The sequence below is a fragment of the Myotis lucifugus genome, unplaced genomic scaffold (genome assembly GCF_000147115.1).
Source record: "Myotis lucifugus unplaced genomic scaffold, Myoluc2.0 scaffold_23, whole genome shotgun sequence".
Taxonomy (NCBI): Eukaryota; Metazoa; Chordata; class Mammalia; order Chiroptera; family Vespertilionidae; genus Myotis; species Myotis lucifugus.
Window position 1 is genome coordinate 1354544 of NW_005871071.1, and position 17403 is coordinate 1371946.

At 49.2% G+C, this 17403-nt stretch overlaps 1 protein-coding gene and 2 pseudogenes across 3 annotated transcripts in view; 2 read left to right on the forward strand and 1 right to left on the reverse strand.

Moving 5' to 3' along the window:
• Positions 1-17403, reverse strand: part of CGNL1 (cingulin like 1) — a 135077-nt gene that overhangs the window by 26799 nt on the left and 90875 nt on the right. For all 3 annotated transcript variants that reach the window (XM_023751608.1, XM_006085909.3, XM_023751609.1), the window contains exons 9-10: positions 2290-2493; positions 1333-1437 (exon numbers count right to left, since the gene is read on the reverse strand). In XM_023751608.1, coding sequence (XP_023607376.1) covers positions 1333-1437; positions 2290-2493 — 309 coding nt within the window. The remainder of the gene's footprint in view (positions 1-1332; positions 1438-2289; positions 2494-17403) is intronic.
• LOC102432919 lies at positions 11381-13263 on the forward strand (annotated as a pseudogene).
• LOC102432604 lies at positions 14085-15617 on the forward strand (annotated as a pseudogene).

Genomic DNA, 17403 nt, shown 5'->3' on the forward strand with positions numbered 1-17403 from the left:
ACACTTGAGATCACCAAAGTCAGGGGAAAAAACAAACAAACAGGGTTGTATTATATATAAAGCCAAGGTCTCTGTCAAAAGCCAGAAAGAAGGTGGAGACCGCTGAAGGCTGAGGGCACTGAGTTAAGGGACCTGAGAGAATCCTAGTACCTGGCTCCTCTCCTCCACCCCAAGGGGTAAAGCTGGGTACTGGGTAGGAGAGGAAAGCTGCCATGAGGCCTACAAAGCTGGATGCTGCCTGCGGGCAGCTCTCACCACTTCTCACGGCCCCTCCCCCACCTGCCCTCAAGCTCCTCCCAGACAACTGCTCAAAAACCCAGCTTTCACCTTCTCGGGGGCTTTCACCTTCTCAGGAACTCGCCTGAGGGATGGTTGGTGCTGGTTCTTTAAACCGAGAGAGCAGGGAGACACCAGGGTCACATGGAGGTCACTGTGCAAAGTCAACTTAGAACTTCAGGGCAGACTTTTTTTTAGAACGCACTTCAATCAAACTTTCTAACCTTCCAGTGGGAAAAGCTAATTTTCTAAGAACCTACTGATTTTGATGGAGATAGCTATTTAGTTTCAAGGGAAGGACTTCCTCCAGCTCCTGCCAAAGCCATCTTCAAGGTCTGCACTCGCTGGAGTCTGTTTGCCCAGAGGAGAGAGAAACTTGGCTTCTGCCAGAGAACCAATCAACGCCATGGGGCCTGGGGGACAGTCCTGCCCGCCTTTTCTCACAGGTCACGTTTATATCGGGAAAGCTGTCAAGCTCTTTAACGTTGAGATCAGCATGTTTCTTTTTTAATATATTCTTATTGATTTCAGAGAGGAAGGGAGAGGGAGATCAGAGAGAATCATTGATCGGCTGCCTCTTGCATGCCCCACAGGGATCGAGCCTACAACTCCGGCATGTGCCCCGACCAGGAATCAAACCAGGACCTCCCGGTTCATAGGTGGACCTCCCGGTTCATAGGTGGACCTCCCGGTTCATAGGTTGAGCCATGCCCGCTGGGCAGGATTTTTCAACCCTGGTACTACTGACATTTGGGGCCAGACCCTTCATTGCTGTGGGGCTGTCCTGTGCCCTGTAAGATGTGCAGCAGCATCCCTGGCCTTTCCCCACTAGATGCCAGCAGTATCTCCCCTCGTGTGAGAATCAAAACTTTCTCCAGACACCACCAAATGTCCTCCAGGGAAGACCCGCTGGTCTGGGTGGACACTCTGAGGTCAGTGGTTACTACAAAGGAGCTACCCGGGAGGCGAGGACCAATGGCAATCTGTACACATCCCTCCGCCCCTGCTTCTCGGGCTCCCTGTGTGAGGGATAGAGATGACAGCCTCCGTGTTTACCTGAGCCTCTTCCAGCTCACTCTGCAGGGCCCTTTTGGCTGCCGTGGCTTCCTTTTCTTCCTTTCTTGCACACACGAGGGCCTCCTCTAACTGTCGGATCTCCCCCTACAACAAAACATGGGGTCAAGGTGTGCTCAGACGTGTGCTGCGGCTATGCGGCTGGCTCGGTGCAGGAGGGGAGTGAAGGAGACACAGCCCCAGCCCGAGTGTCCTGGGCCAAGGTGGCACACAACAGCCGTGCTCCTGGATGCGTGTGCCTGTCTGCAGTTCCGTGCTCAGCCAGACGTGAACACCTGAATCACCTGGGATGGATTTTGGAAAACACCGATATCCAGCCTCGCCCCCGGAGCAGGTACTGAGGGAACCGACTCCGGCACCCAGTCTTGGAAACGGCTTCCAGGTGACTGACCTTAGGGGAACCTCTGTTGGAGCGCATCCCCCTTTACATGTCTTTTGTCCCCTCTTTTACTGTCAGCGGCCCTCAGTACCTGTCTCTTTAGAACAGCCCCCACCTCCAGAAACCCGGCAAACCAGAGCTGGTTTGTTAAATTGGTTTGTGACTTCAAACACCGTCAACTGTGTGTTAACAGAGAATAAACGGTGACGAGAGAGAACAGACCAGAGGGTGCTGCTGAGATGGCCTTTTCGGGGATGGGGAGGCCGCTGCTCGGTGTCCAAACGTTGAGCGTGTCTGCTGTCTGCGTGATCAGGGTTCCTGTGCCTACCCAGGCGTGCCCCACCCTGCCTTCATCAGCCCTGCTCCCAGGCCTCACTAGGAGCTCAGCTCCCATTCAAACCACTTGTGGGGAAACAAACAGCATGGCCTGCAGAGAGGACACAGTCCCGAGTGCTTGGACCTTTCCTACTAAATGATGGCAACGCACCCCTTCCCGCTCCTGACACGGCTCACACAGGAAGGCGGATCCGCCTCCGCCCAGCGCCGCGAGCCCCCCTCACCTCGTACTTCCTGAGCGTGTCCTTGGCTTTGGCCTCGTCGCCTTGGAGGTCAGCAGCCTGCCTCTGCAGCCGCGCCACGCTCTGCTCCAGCTCGCCCAGGCTGCCCCGCAGCCGCTCGTTCTCCTCCTCCAGGGCCTGCACGCGCAGCTCAGCATCCACCTGGGCCTGCTGTGAGGCGCTCCGACTGGCCAGGACCTCGACATTCTGTGCAAAACATGGAAACCAGTGTCAAGGGGCAGTCCCCAGCTCGGAGGACAGCTGGCATGTATTAAGAAACCATGACGTGCCCTGGTTGGTTTGCCTCAGTTGTTAGAGCTTCAGCCCTCGGACTGAAGGGTCACAGGTTTGATTCCGTAAACCGGGGGCTGGCACACTGCAGCCAGCAGGCCAGGTCCAGCCCACCACCTGCGTGAAAAATGCGGTGTTACTGGAACAGCACCACACCCGGACACGCTGCCGATGGCTGCCTTCCTGCTACCACAGCAGAGTGAGGAGTTGTGGCCGAGACCACAAGGCCTGTGGTGTCACGAAGCCCGACGAACTTACGAATCTGGCTCTTTACAGAAAGCTTTAATCCTTGCCTATATAAGTGCCTGACGTCTAGAGGAGGCCCTTGTGCGCACGAGAAAGGAAGAGAAAGAAGCCAGAAGGGCCCTGGAGAGTGAGCTAGGAGGTGCTCAGGTAAACACTGAGGGCTCACACAGGTCTTCAACCTTGAACAACTCTAGGAGGTGAGTACTGTTCTTACCGTCATTTTAAAGACAAGATGCTGAGACTTGGGTGGATTAAGGGACTTGTCCACGTTCACTCAGGAGGAAATGCATGCAGGCAGACTGAATCCGCAACCTGTTCCATAACCTGTGGCCACTGCCTCCCGGTGGGTTCACTTCCCTGACCCCTCACCATAGGCAGGGCCTCTTAATAGAAGCTCTTGATGAAGGACAGTTTCTGTGTATCGATGTTCTTTAATGTCCAACACCAATTGAGAAATTAAAATGTGTTTTAATTACAATATAGCTCATAGTGCAAGCTCTAGGCACTATCACCTGAAAATGAGCCTGTGCTGCACACAAGTCCTAACAGAAGGAACGGCAGCAATAGCAGGATGGTTCTTATTAGTCCCAGATGTCTCATGGACTTATCATTTATTTTTGGCTCAGTAACCTGAAGTGATGATAAGTGGTCTTATCCAGAATTCCACCTCTCCCGGCAGATCTCCCACCTTCCATTTCTCCACTACTACAACGATGCCCAGATTAGCATACCGACTGCTCACGAAACAGCAATGCAGATGCCTGCAAGGAAAGGAAGGCCCAGGGAGGGCGAGGTTCAGCTCAAAGGCTATGTCACAGCCCACCTGGGAGAGCTAGATGCCGGGATTGCTTGCTTGCTTGCATAGCCGTTCAGAAAGATCTTTAAATCTTTTAGCAGTACAGTAAGCTGTATTATCCAGAACTTAACCAAGTAGAGAGTTTCAGAAACCACTGCATCTTTTCACAACCCAAATGTTCAGTTCTATACATTCTACTGAGTCAGAACACAGTTAGCGGACATGGCAAGGAGAACTCAGGGGCCCAGCAGCTGAGATTTCTCGGCACTTCTTGGATATCATCTCCTACTTAAACCAACAAGATGGACGAGGAGAAGCAACGTGTGGCAGAAAGCTTGAAGAGGGATCTAAGGAATCCAATAACTGGTCAGACCAGGGAAAGAAAAAGTCAGAATGCCCATTCCTGCCCTAATTTTCCCATCTATATATATAAAAGCCTAAGCAACTGTCTGACCGTCTGGTAGCTATGATGCGCACTGACCACCAGGGGGCAGACGCTCAACACAGGAACGGAAACCACAGGCATGGAAACATGGAACAGACTGATGAAACAATCTCAGAGGGAAGGGGGAGGGGGGAGGGTGGGAAGAGATTAACCAAAGATCTTATATGCATACTAGGGTCCCTTGGCCTGGCCTGCAGGGATCGGGCCAAAACCAGCTCTCCGACATCCCCCAAGGGGTCCTGGATTGTGAGAGGGTGCAGGCCAGGCTGAGGGACCCCACCGGTGCACGAATCTGTGCACCAGGACTCTAGTTAGAAGATAAGACACTACAAAGCTACAGTTATCAAGACTGGGTAGTACTGGCGAAAGGATACACGTATAGATCAATGGGATAGAATTGGGAGCCCCAAAATACATCCTCAAATCAACCGATTTTCAACAAAGGGGCTAAGACAATTCAATGGGGAAAAAACAGTCTTCAACAAATGCTGCTAGGACAAATGGATATATATATCCATGTGCAAAAGAAAGAAAAAAATCAGACCTCTTCCTTACACCAAACACAAAAACTAACTCAAAATGGACCACAGACCTAAATGTACAAGAACACAGACCTAAAACTACAAGAACAGGACAAGGACACAAAACAGGATCTGGTTTAACCTGGACTGGGGCCTAACTGGCACCCTGACACACTAGACAAAGGAGCTCATGCTGTGTTTTGATGTTTAGAACTTGGTATTTTCAGTTTGAAAGTTGTGGGACACATTCTGATCCTGAGAGGACTGAGCAGGCAAGAAGATCCCTCAGTGTGACCAACAGGGGTCGGCTCCAGTCCCAGCTCCCAGCTCCCAGCTCCACAGGGCAAGCGAGCAGGAGCTTGTGTGTGTTCAGATGCTCAGTCCCGTTTGTAACACGTTTTTCTTTGTGCCTTCATAGTGCGGTAGACCACATTATGTTTACAAATAAATTAACTTAAGCCTCTGTTGACAGTCCTTTCCCGAACCCCTTCCCTGTCCCCACCCTGCCACATGCACCCAGTCCACTATTTTATATAAAGCCCAGAGGACAAACTTCCTCTTTCTGAAACCATCCCTGACTCACCTGCAGCAGTCCTGGAATCTAAAAACCTCAAAACCATATCCCTTTGCCCTGACTGGTTTGGCTCAGTGGATAGAGCGTCAGCCTGCGGACTGAAGGGTCCCAGGTTCGATTCCGGTCAAGGGCATGTACCTTGGTTGCGGGCACATCCCCAGTGGGAGGTGTGCAGGAGGCAGCTGATCGATGTTTCTCTCTCATCGATGTTTCTAACTCTCTATCCCTCTCCCTTCCTCTCTGTAAAAAATCAATAAAATATATTAAAAAAAAAACAAAACAAAACCATATCCCTTTGTTCAAGGCAAGTCCCCCAAGCAATTCTATTCCACGACTTCCCAGTGAAAAGAAACCTGGCTGAGAGGATCTCCAAAAGCCCTTGCAACTTGGAACTTTGATCTATGCGCCGTCTTTTCCAGATGCTTACAATGTGTCTCATGAATGTGGCAAAGGCAGCGGAAGGCCACCAAGGCCAGAGCTGGTCAAGATCCACTCGGACAGGAGGTCACTGGGGACAGCCGCTGACCTCACTTAAGCTGCTGGCGCTGCACTTCAGTGATTCTTTGATCTTAAGTCCTGCCTGTCCTGAGACTCGAGAGGAGGTTCCATCATAAGAAGCACACAGTTTCTAACCACCCATTTAGCGTGTCATGTCGCCTATGTGATACCTATTTTTAAAAGGATTACATTGATTTACTTTTTAACATTTTAACTATTATTCAGTCATAAGTAGTTAAGAAACAGTAATTTCAATCCCTCTGCCACTTATTCTAAAAGGCTGAAGGCACTTCACTGGGTCGGCACCGCGGAGGCGAAAGCAGCAGATGTGCTGTGTTCCACGGTTTGTCAAGGTCAGACCATCCCCTACAATTGCACTGAAATCACTTCTGCACCCACCCGACAGTCAAGGCCAAAGGCTGGGTAACAGTGTGTGGGTGGTGTAAGGAGGCAGGTTCTCTCAGGCCCTGCTCTGGGGCCAGGAACTGATACGCGCTCCCAGAGGGCAGGTTGTTAGCATCCATTAAAACGATAATGTGCATTCTCTCCGACCCAGCAACGTTTCCTCTAACACTCATCCTACACGTGTGCAAAAGGACATATAAAAAAGGTTATTAATTGCAGCACCATAAGAGCAAAAGATTGAAAACAACTAAATGCCAATTAATCAGGCATTAGCTACATGTTATATTAGTGTGATTAAAAAAAAAAGGAAAAGAAAGTGAAAAAAATGCAAGAAACAGACTATGACACATGGCATACTCCTGTTTGTATAAGAAGGGAGTAGGAGGGCTAGAGATGTATGTACTTGGCTACACAAGTAACACTGACTGACTGGTGTGAGGGAGGGATTGGGGTTATGGAAAGAAGTAGAGGCAGGGATTCCATTGCAAACCCTCTCATGACTTTTGAACTATGGAAATTTAACAGATATCAAATTTTTTTAAAATATATTGTTTTCTTTGAAAAATGTGACTCTCCATGGCCACAGGCATGTACCTGGAGGACAACCACCTCCCCTGCCCCGTGCTTACCTCCTCCAGCCCCCAGAAGCCCTTCCCGGCACCTTCACAGATACGCGCGGCCTGAAAGATAGCAGCCCCGAGCCCAGGGAGCAGCTGTACAAACAGAGAGCGGCGCCAACTCTCCCACGCTGGCTGACATAGTTCAGAAATTCCTTTTCACCACATATAGCTGGGAGAGTGGAAAGGGCCAGATGGCCCCGGACTTGCACTTAAGGAAGCGCTGTTCCAAACCTCCACCCAGCAACCCTGAGGCAGAGAAGTAAATGTGGGGCGATGAGAGACATCCGAGGACTGCGGAGAACTGTCTCCAAGGCCTGGGTTTCTCCTTCAAAAATGCACGTACATGTAGCATTCGACACCAGAACATTTTTCATTCCACTCTGTGTCTCTTTTTATATTCCGATACTGTGTCATTGGTGTTCCGGGAAAATGTGCCACTTCTTCTCTGGAGCATTGCCAAGCACTCTCCTCCCTGGCCACCCAGCACACGTGCACACCTCCCAGCCCGAGTAACACAGACATGAATCATCTCAAGAATGGGATCCTCAGTTTTAATCCTGAAATGCGTATCTCACAGCGCAGAAGGAAAAGCAGTCTCATTCAGGCTGCACCTCGATTCTGGTCCCGGGGCCTTTCAGCCGGCCTGGTCTCACGGGCCTTAGTTTCCTCATTTGCAAAAGGGGGATGAAGCTACCGGACGTGAAGCTATTGGAAATGTCTAGTTAATGAGGTGGTGGCTCGTACGGTGGCCCCTGTTTTACCGCCAGGCCAATGAAACCCACATGCGTTTCCCAAAGGGGCAGGGCTTTGCACGGCTCACCCACATCCTCAAACTTGGCCTCATATAGCAAAGTGCACAGCTTTACCAGGTAAACATCAAGCCCAGGTTTCTCAAAGAGAGACTGAGATCTTTGAACCGTCTCTCCAGGACAACTGTAGCGCAGAAATTAGATGACCCCTTGTTATTTCAAGGGCAAGTGAGGTTTCTTGGTTGGCTAATCCGTTAAAAATGTAGCTCTGCCCTAACCGGTTTGGCTCAGTGGTAGAGTGTCGGCCTGAGGACTGAAAGGTCCCAGGTTCGATTCCGGTCAGGGGCATGTGCCTTGGTTGAGGGCACATCCCCAGTAGGGAGTGTGCAGGAGGCAACTGATCGATGTTTCTCTCTCATCGATGTTTCTAACTCTCTATCCCTCTCCCTTCCTCTCTGTAAAAAATCAATAAAATATTTATTTTTTAAAAAAATGTAGCTCTGCCCTGGCCGGTGTGGCTCAGTTGGTTGGGCATTGTCCCATGCACTGGAAGGTCACTGGTTTGATTCCTGGTCAGGGCACATGTTCAGGTTGTGGGTTCACTCCCTGGTCAAGGTGCATACAGGGGGCAACTGATCAATGTTTCTCTCTCACATCAATGTTTCTCTCTCTCTCTCTCTTTCTCTTTCTCTCTCTCTCTCTCTCTCTCTCTCTCTCTCTCTCTCTACTTCTCCCTTCCTCTCTCTTTAAAAACACCAATACAAACATATATATATATTTTAAATGTAGCCCCATAACCCAGTCGAGGATGGGCTGGTAAACTAATGGCAACTAAAAATATTCTCCCAAAACAGACAAATAGCATGTTTCAACGTGCTGAATGGCTAAATTTCCGCAACTTCGGAAATAGGTGATTTTTAACCATATGCTCCAATTACTGATTTAAGGGGGGTGGGGAAATAACACATACCTTTATCACACACACAAATAACCAAAACCCCAGTCTTTGCCAAGTACCACCATTCACTGCAAATAATGACCTGCTTTACAAGCAGGCACATATTCATGAGTTACCACCCACACTTAGAAATGCTCACAGCGTCCCTTGGGGCCAAGGGAAACTTATCCACGACAAGTAGAAACCTCCCCATAGCACCACGCGCGGCCACATCTGAGCGTCTGGTAGCTTTTCCTGCAGGAGCACAGACCTGACCTCACACAGGTTTGCTCCTGATGGATAACAAGTAACCTCATGGGACAAGGCTCCCCGGGCTTGTCCTCATGCAGACGCAACACAGACACATCAGGTCTTACTAATTAACCAGGCCTCTGCCTCAGCCGGCTTTTGTTTCCCTTCTGTCTCCCTTTTTTGCTGAATGAGTGAAAACATCTGAGGCATGGAGGCCAGGGAATGGAATGTGGGTTTGTCGGTTCCGTGTCACTGGCCGCCCCACACTCCAGTGCTAAGGCTGCAGGAGCTCAGCTGATGGGTACGCACAGAGGACCCTGGGTCAGGTCATCTGCTGGGGGGTGACCACCTTGTCACCATCACAACTGCGGACGTCCGCTTTCACTCCCACAATGAGGACCGGTCTCACAAACATAATGAGACCCTTTCTCACTCTGAAGTGTGAAGAACCAGGTGCCCTGTACTGTGTCTTCAACTCTCCCCTCATCTGAGCAACAGTAAACTATTTTGGAATAGAAACAACATATATTTTAGTCATAAGGCACTCACTTCATCTCTTTCCCTCGTTGTCTGTGAATTTCATAGCTAAGGCCTCTAAGCCACGACTTCTCACATTTTAATAAGCATAGGACTCACCTGGGGATCTCGTTAAATAAACGCTCATTCTGACTCAGGAAGGATGGGGCAGGGCCCGACCCTGTAGTTCTAATGCAGTGGTTCTCAACCTTCTGGCCCTTTAAGTACAGTTCCTCATGTTGTGACCCAACCATAAAATTATTTTCGTTGCTACTTCATAACTGTAATGTTGCTACTGTTATGAATCGTCATGTAAATATCTGATATGCAGGATGGTCTTAGGCGACCCCTGTGAAAGGGTCGTTCGACCGCCAAAGGGGTCGAGACCCACAGGTTGAGAACCACTGTTCTAATGGGTTCCCTGGTGGTGTCACCAATGCTGGTCTGCGGCTCCCACTTTGAGGAGTGCGGTCTGGGCTGAGAGGCTGCTCAGACCGCAGGGCCAACTGTGGAGTTGGTGTGACCCCAGTACACTCCTTGGTGTGACCCCAGTGCCGGGGACTGGGAGTCAGGCGACTCAGGTGCTACTGAAGGCTTCGCAGACAGCTCACACCGTGACCTCTGCAAGCCCTTGACCCGTCTGAGCTCCATTCACATCCTTAAAGAAAGTGTAATAGGTAATATTCCTCTAAAAGGGCCAGAAAATCCAAAAGAAAGGTGAGACATAAACACCTGAAAAAGCTGACCTCACTACATGAGTGAACAGCGATGCTTCCTTCCTCCTTTTTGCCTCTGCCTACTGACTGGTCCAATAGGGGGAGTGAGCATTGAAAAGCATCATTTCCAAACCCCTATTCTGAGAATGACGTCAGTTTGCATAAACCCCCTCCCTGCATTTCCCCAGGGCCAACACCATTCCTTCCTCACGTATCTGCAGTTCAGAACTGCACTGGTTCAACAGTTGGATAAGCTCTTTCTATTTGTCTGTCTGTGTTCGTGTCTGTGTGTTTGTTTTTGACTAAGGAGCCGTGCATGCAAGAGATGGGAATCAACGTGGCAAAGAAGTAGGTGGTACTCATGACCAACACCCCAAGCAGTTCAAGGAAGAGTTGATTCCAAAGCCAAGAGGAGTAGAGGTCAATATTCATTTTCTTTTGTTAGAAGATGTGGATTCTGGACCAGACTCTGCTAATAATTTACGGCATGAACACGGTAGGCAAGTCATTTGACCTCCATCTGCCTTGGGTTTCCTCCTCTGGAACTTGAAGTGGTCAGCCTAGCTAATTTCAAGGTCTCTGCCAGATCTAAAGTCCGGAATTCCAGAATGAACTTGAAGAAACTGGGCAATATTAGGCGATCATGGAATTAAACTAAGAATTTCAATAAAAGTTCTACTCAACCAGTATGCTTCCATTTCCTCTTCAAATGCCGTCAACTCACCTCAGACCACTTTACCCATGACCCTGCTACCACCTCTCGAGCTGAGGACCATCTCTAAAGACAGCAACTTCCTGCCATGGAGCAGTGTTCTCAGCCCATTCTCTCCCCCACCGTCAACAACTTGCCATAACTCACCAAGTATAACCATGTCACGCTTAATGAAGATTCTGTTCACATCCTGTTTTTGTTTTGTTTTTCATTGCCCTACTGGTGATTTTCCTGCTTATAAAACCACCTAAAAGATGCTCCCTTTCACTCAAACTTATAAATCGGTGATTACATAGATTAAAAATGTGTCTGATTTTCACAATCTCCTTGTGAAATAAGTCACTATAAGCTGGAAACCGGTCCATCCTGGCTGCTTGACACAGTCGCTGCAGGGAAGAAACATCTGCACAGCAAATGTTTCAAGGGACCTGGCGTATATAGCATACTGTTCTTAATATGTTTGCTCCCCTTCTTGGAGCTATGTGTTTCAACCAAGGTCACCTCTCCGAGAAAGGTTGTTTCCCAGGTAGGGATTTTTCCCTGAAGTTAGGGAGGGAATAAAACCCCTTAACTAAGTGCCAGGTGGGTAATCACTTTAACTAAGAACAATCATGTTTAAGCTACATAATCTTTACTCCCTGGAATGGAGATAAGAAACGCCCTAACCTTTGGAATAGAAATTGACAGGATTAAAATCAACTGGTATAAATACAGATGCAACAAGACAATAAACACCAGAACCTGGCTGGAGATCCTGGCTAGAACCTAGCTAGAGAACCTGGTTAGGCTGCTGATCAACTGAACGCTGCCTCCGTGTCCTTCCTTCTTCTCGGACTCTGTCCACACCTTTGGGAACCCCTGGACCTGCTGGGGCTGGACCCCGGCAGAAACCGGCCAGACGACAGTTTTGAAGTAACTGAGTCTGCAGGCCTCAGAGGCTGTGAGTAAAGGTTGAGAGGCTAGTGGCTGGTTCTGTGGGGCCACCCCTGCAGGCTGGATGGCTATGTGCAGTCAGGCAGTGGGGGCCGCGTCGCTGCCCAGCGAGCTGATTGTGCACATCTTCTCCTTCCTGCCGGCGCCCGACCGGCTGCGGGCCTCAGCCTCCTGCTCGCACTGGCGCGAGTGCCTCTTCCACCCGGCCCTCTGGCGCCAGCTCCGCGTCTGCCTCCTGGTCTCCCCGGTGGAGCAGCCTCGGCTCGAGTTCCTCATGCGCAAGTGCGGCCGGTTCGTGCGGGAGCTGCGCGTTGAGTTTGCTGCCACCGCCGCCGAGGATTACCTGAGCAGAGGCGGCGGTCTGGGCGATGGAGGCGCGGACCCCGGGACCGGCGGGAAAGAAGTCCAGGCCTCGCGGCTCTCCACCCACTGGCTGGAAGAACTGCGCACCTACTTGGAGCTGGTGCTGTGCGTGCTGGTCAGCATCCGGAACAACAGGAACCTCCAGAAGCTTAGCCTTTTTGGAGATGTAAGCGTTCCACTACAGCTAGGAAATTTGTCAAATACATACCTCAGCAAGGTGGACCCTGATGGCAAAAAAATCAAGCAAATTCAGCAGCTGTTTGAAGAAATACTGAGTAATAGTAGGCGACTGAAATGGCTGTCCTGTGGGCTTGAGCTGGAATTAGTAACCCCAACATCACTGTCATCTCTCTCTAACTCTATTGCCAACACCATGGAGCACCTGAGTTTACTGGACAACAATAATCCTGGTAACAGCACCCTTATCACTACAATGGAACTAGAGCGATTTGTGAATCTGCGCTCACTTGCCCTGGATTTCTGTGACTTTACAGCTGAGATGGCAAGAGTCTTAAGCGATAGCAACCATGTGCCTTTGCAGCGACTGTCTCTCCTGGTCCACAATGCTTCTGTGACGCACAAGTCTCTGGACAACATGCCAGATGATGAGCATTGGGAAGCCTTGTCACGAAGGAGCCCCAGCCTCCGGGTCTATATCATGGCTTTTAATATTAAGAGTGAAGATATGTTCAGGATCCTGAAACCCAGTATACCACTAGAGAGGATTCATTTTGACAGCTACATCACTGGTGTTTTGGGAGCTATTGTTGATCTTATATCTTGGCAATATGACAAGTTCCTCACTCATTTCATATTAATGAATGATACGCTTGACATGTCTCTTTTTCCAGATCTTAGTGATAACCAAAACGAAGATCCATTGGTGTTATTAGCATGGAGATGCACAAAGCTTTCTCTTCTGGCAATTCACGGTTACACAGTGCAGGCATACGACCTCATTGCCATTGCTCGTCTTCGTGGCTCTAATCTAAAAGTACTTGAAGTCACTGAAGAAAGCATTGATTTTGACCCAGATGAACTGGTCGACCATGATGTGGATCCAATGCATAACCTTATTGAGCAGGTATCCCTGGGCCTGGGTCAACCTTGGCACGCAGTCATGGACATCCAATCATTCAGTGTCTTCACTGAACCAAACTGTCATTTTTACAGAGAGATGCAAAGCTTTAGCGAAGACATTTAGCTTTCTCTTCTTTTTCTCTCTACTACCCTCCATCTCTGCCTCTTCCTCTTCCTCCTCCTCCTCGGTATCTTCCATATCAGCCGACCCAGAGGGCACAGCTGACTCCTCCCTGGACACCGACACCACCATCAAGCACGGCCCTGATGGACCCATGATCCAGTCCTTCAATGCGCTGACGCTTCGGGAAGCCCGTCGCCAATGACGCCGCCCACTAGCCAGATCAACAAGGACAACCAAACCACCACCGACTTGAGGACAGCTGAAATCCCTTGACTGAAGAGGCCAGCAACCTTCTACAGGAACCAGGCTCCTTGTGCACTCCATCCACTATGTGTATAGCTATGCTGGCTATCATTGTTTGTCAGTCTTCTTCCGAGTCTTAACCCAATCCGAGAGGTGGCCGCTGATTTACATGCGCTATCATTTAAAAAATAAAAAAGGGGGAATTTGCCAGAAGCCGGCCCATCCTTGCTGCTTGACACATTCGCTGCAGGGAAGAAACATCTGCATAGCATATGTTTCAAGGGACCTGGTGTATATGGCATACTGTTCTTAATATGTTTGTTCCCCTTCTTGGAGCTATGTGTTTCAACCAAGGTCACCTCTCCGAGAAAGGTTGTTTCCCCAGGTAGGGATTTTTCCCTGAAGTTAGGGATGGAATAAAACCCCTTAACTAAGTGCCAGGCGGGTAGTTAATCACTTTAACTTTGAACAATCACACTTAAGCTACATAATCTTTACTCCCTGGAATGGAGATAAGAAACGCCCTAACCTTTGGAATAGAAATTGACAGGATTAAAATCAACTGGTATAAATACAGATGTAACAAGACAATAAAACACAGAACTTGGCTGGAGATCCTGGCTAGAGAACCTGGCTATGATGATCAACTGAACACTGCCTCCGTGTCCTTCCTTCTTCGCCGACTCCGTCCACACCTTTGGGAACCCCTGGACCTGCTGCGGCTGGACCCGGGCAGAAATCGGCCAGACGACAGTTTTGAAGTAACTGAGTCTGCAGGCCTCAGAGGCTGTGAGTAAAGGTTGAGAGGCTAGCGGCTGGATGGCTCTGTGCAGGCAGGCGGCAGGGGCCGCGTCGCTACCCAGCGAGCTGATCGTGCACATCTTCTCCTTCCTGCCGGTGCCCGACCGGCTGCGGGCCTCGGCCTCCTGCTCGCACTGGCGCGAGTGCCTCTTCCACCCAGCCCTCTGGCGCCAGCTCCGTGTCTGCCTCCGGGTCTCCCAGGTGGAGCAGCCTCGGCTTGAGTTCCTCATGCGCAAGTGCGGCCGGTTCGTGCGGGAGCTGAGCGTTGAGTTCGCCGCCTCTGCCACCGCCAAGGAGGATTACCTGAGCAGAGGCGGCGCAGACCCCGGGACTGGCGGGGAAGAAGTCCAGGCCTCCCAGCTCTCCACCCGCTGGCTGGAAGAACTGCGCACCTACTTGGAGCTGGTGCTGTGCGTGCTGGTCAGCATCCGGAACAACAGGAACCTCCAGAAGCTTAGCCTTTTTGGAGATGTAAGCGTTCCACTACAGCTAGGAAATTTGTCAGATACATACCTCAGCAAGGTGGACCCTGATGGCAAAAAAATCAAGCAAATTCAGCAGCTGTTTGAAGAAATACTGAGTAATAGTAGGCGACTGAAATGGCTGTCCTGTGGGTTTCAGCTGGAATTAGTAACCCCAACATCACTGTCATCTCTCTCTAACTCTATTGCCAACACCATGGAGCACCTGAGTTTACTGGACAACAATATTCCTGGTAACAGCACCCTTATCACTACAATGGAACTAGAGCGATTTGTGAATCTGCGCTCACTTGCCCTGGATTTCTGTGACTTTACAGCTGAGATGGCAAGAGTGTTAAGCGATAGCAACCATGTGCCTTTGCAGCGACTGTCTCTCCTGGTCCACGATGATTCTGTGACACACAAGTCTCTGGACAACATGCCAAATGATGAGCATTGGGAAGCCTTGTCACGAAGGAGCCCCAGCCTCCGGGTCTATATCATGGCTTTTGAGATTAAGAGTGAAGATATGTTCAAGATTCTGAAACCCAGTATACCACTAGAGAGGATTCATTTTGACAGCTACATCACTGGTGTTTCGGGAGCTATTGTTGATCTTATATCTTGGCAATATAACAAGTTCCTCACTCATTTCATATTAATGAATGGTGTGCTTGACACGTCTGTTTTTCCAGATCTTAGTGATAACCAAAACGAAGATCCATTGGTGTTATTAGCATGGAGATGCACAAAGCTTTCTCTTCTGGCAATTCACGGTTACACAGTGCAGGCATACGACCTCATTGCCATTGCTCGTCTTCGTGGCTCTAATCTAAAAGTACTTGAAGTCACTGAAGAAAGCATTGATTTTGACCCAGATGAACTGGTCGACCAGGATGTGGATCCAATGCATAACCTTATCGAGCAGGTATCCCTGGGCCTGGGTCAACCTTGGCACGCAGTCATGGACATCCAATCATTCAGTGTCTTCACTGAACCAAACTGTCATTTTTACAGAGAGATGCAAAGCTTTAGCGAAGACATTTAGCTTTCTCTTCTTTTTCTCTCTACTACCCTCCATCTCTGCCTCCTCCTCCTCCTCGGTATCTTCCATATCAGCCGACCCAGAGGGCACAGCTGACTCCTCCCTGGACACCGACACCACCATCAAGCACGGCCCTGATGGACCCATGATCCAGTCCTTCAATGCGCTGACGCTTCGGGAAGCCCGTCGCCAATGACGCCGCCCACTAGCCAGATCAACAAGGACAACCAAACCACCACCGACTTGAGGACAGCTGAAATCCCTTGACTGAAGAGGCCAGCAACCTTCTACAGGAACCAGGCTCCTTGTGCACTCCATCCATTATGTGTATAGCTATGCTTGCTATCATTGTTTGTCAGTCTTCTTCCGAGTCTTAACCCAATCCGAGAGGTGGCTGCTGATTTACATGCGCTATCATTTAAAAAATAAAAAAGGGGGAATTTGCCGGAAGCCGGTCCATCCTTGCTGCTTGACACAGTCGCTGCAGGGAAGAAACATCTGCACAGCATATGTTTCAAGGGACCTGGCGTATATGGCATACTGTTCTTAATATGTTTGTTCCCCTTCTTGGCGCTATGTATTTTAACCAAGGTCACCTCTCCGAGAAAGGTTGTTTCCCCAGGTAGGGATTTTTTCCCTGAAGTTAGGGAGGGAATAAAACCACTTAACTAAGTGCCAGGCAGGTAGTTAATCACTTTAACTAGGAACAATCACGCTTAAGCTACATAATCTTTACTCCCTGGAATGGAGATAAGAAACGCCCTAACCTTTGGAATAGAAATTGACAGGATTAAAATCAACTGGTATAAATACAGATGTAACAAGACAATAAAACACAGAACCTGACTGGAGATCCTGGCTAGAACCTGGCTAGAGAACCTGGCTAGGCTGCTGATCAACTGAACGCTGCCTCCGTGTCCTTCCTTCTTCGCCGACTCCGTCCACACCTTTGGGAACCCCTGGACCTGCTGGGGCTAGACACCAACAACTATACATCCCTTTAAATAGTTAAATTTGCTCTCTGAGTGGCCTGTAATTCAGACACAGGTCCAAGACAAAAGTTATGCTAATAAAATACATCACACTTGCCCACAGAATGCATTTGACATAGGTGCTCATTTAAGCCACACAACAAGTTTATAGAAATACTCACGCTGGGGATAAAAATAACTATGATAAAAATACTCTGCACCTAAATAGGTCAAGTGTTTCTTCCCAAGAGGCAACATGCTCAATAGTTCAGGCCTTGACATATGGAATGATCCCATTGCCCTGAAACATCCACAGCAGGCAAATCCATACAGAAAGAAGAAAAGGCTAATAGTTGCCAGGGGTGGGGGAAGAGGGGAAAGCAAATGTAAGGGGTTTCATTTGAGGGTGAGGGACCTGTTTTGGACTTCGGACAGTGGTAATGGTTGCCCAACATTGTGAATTATACAAACCAGTAAATTATATTTAAAATGGTGAATTTTATGTTATATGAATGTTATCCCAATTAAAAAAAAAAAAGAAAAGAAAAAAAGGCTAGGCCTTGGAGTGACCCAACTCAGACTGTCCCTACTTGTTTCTTTAAAAAAAAAAAAAAGTTTTATTTTATTGTTTAAAGTATTACACATAGTATTACATATGTCTCCTTTTCCCCCCATTGACCTCCCCCTCAGCCAACCCCCTCCCCCCCAACCCTCACATGCCTTCACCCCCCCTAGCCTACTTGTTTCTTGCTAAGCCTGGTATTTACCGTTGTTCTGATATGTGAATGGAAATCGTGCTCTAAGTGTGTAGCCATGTT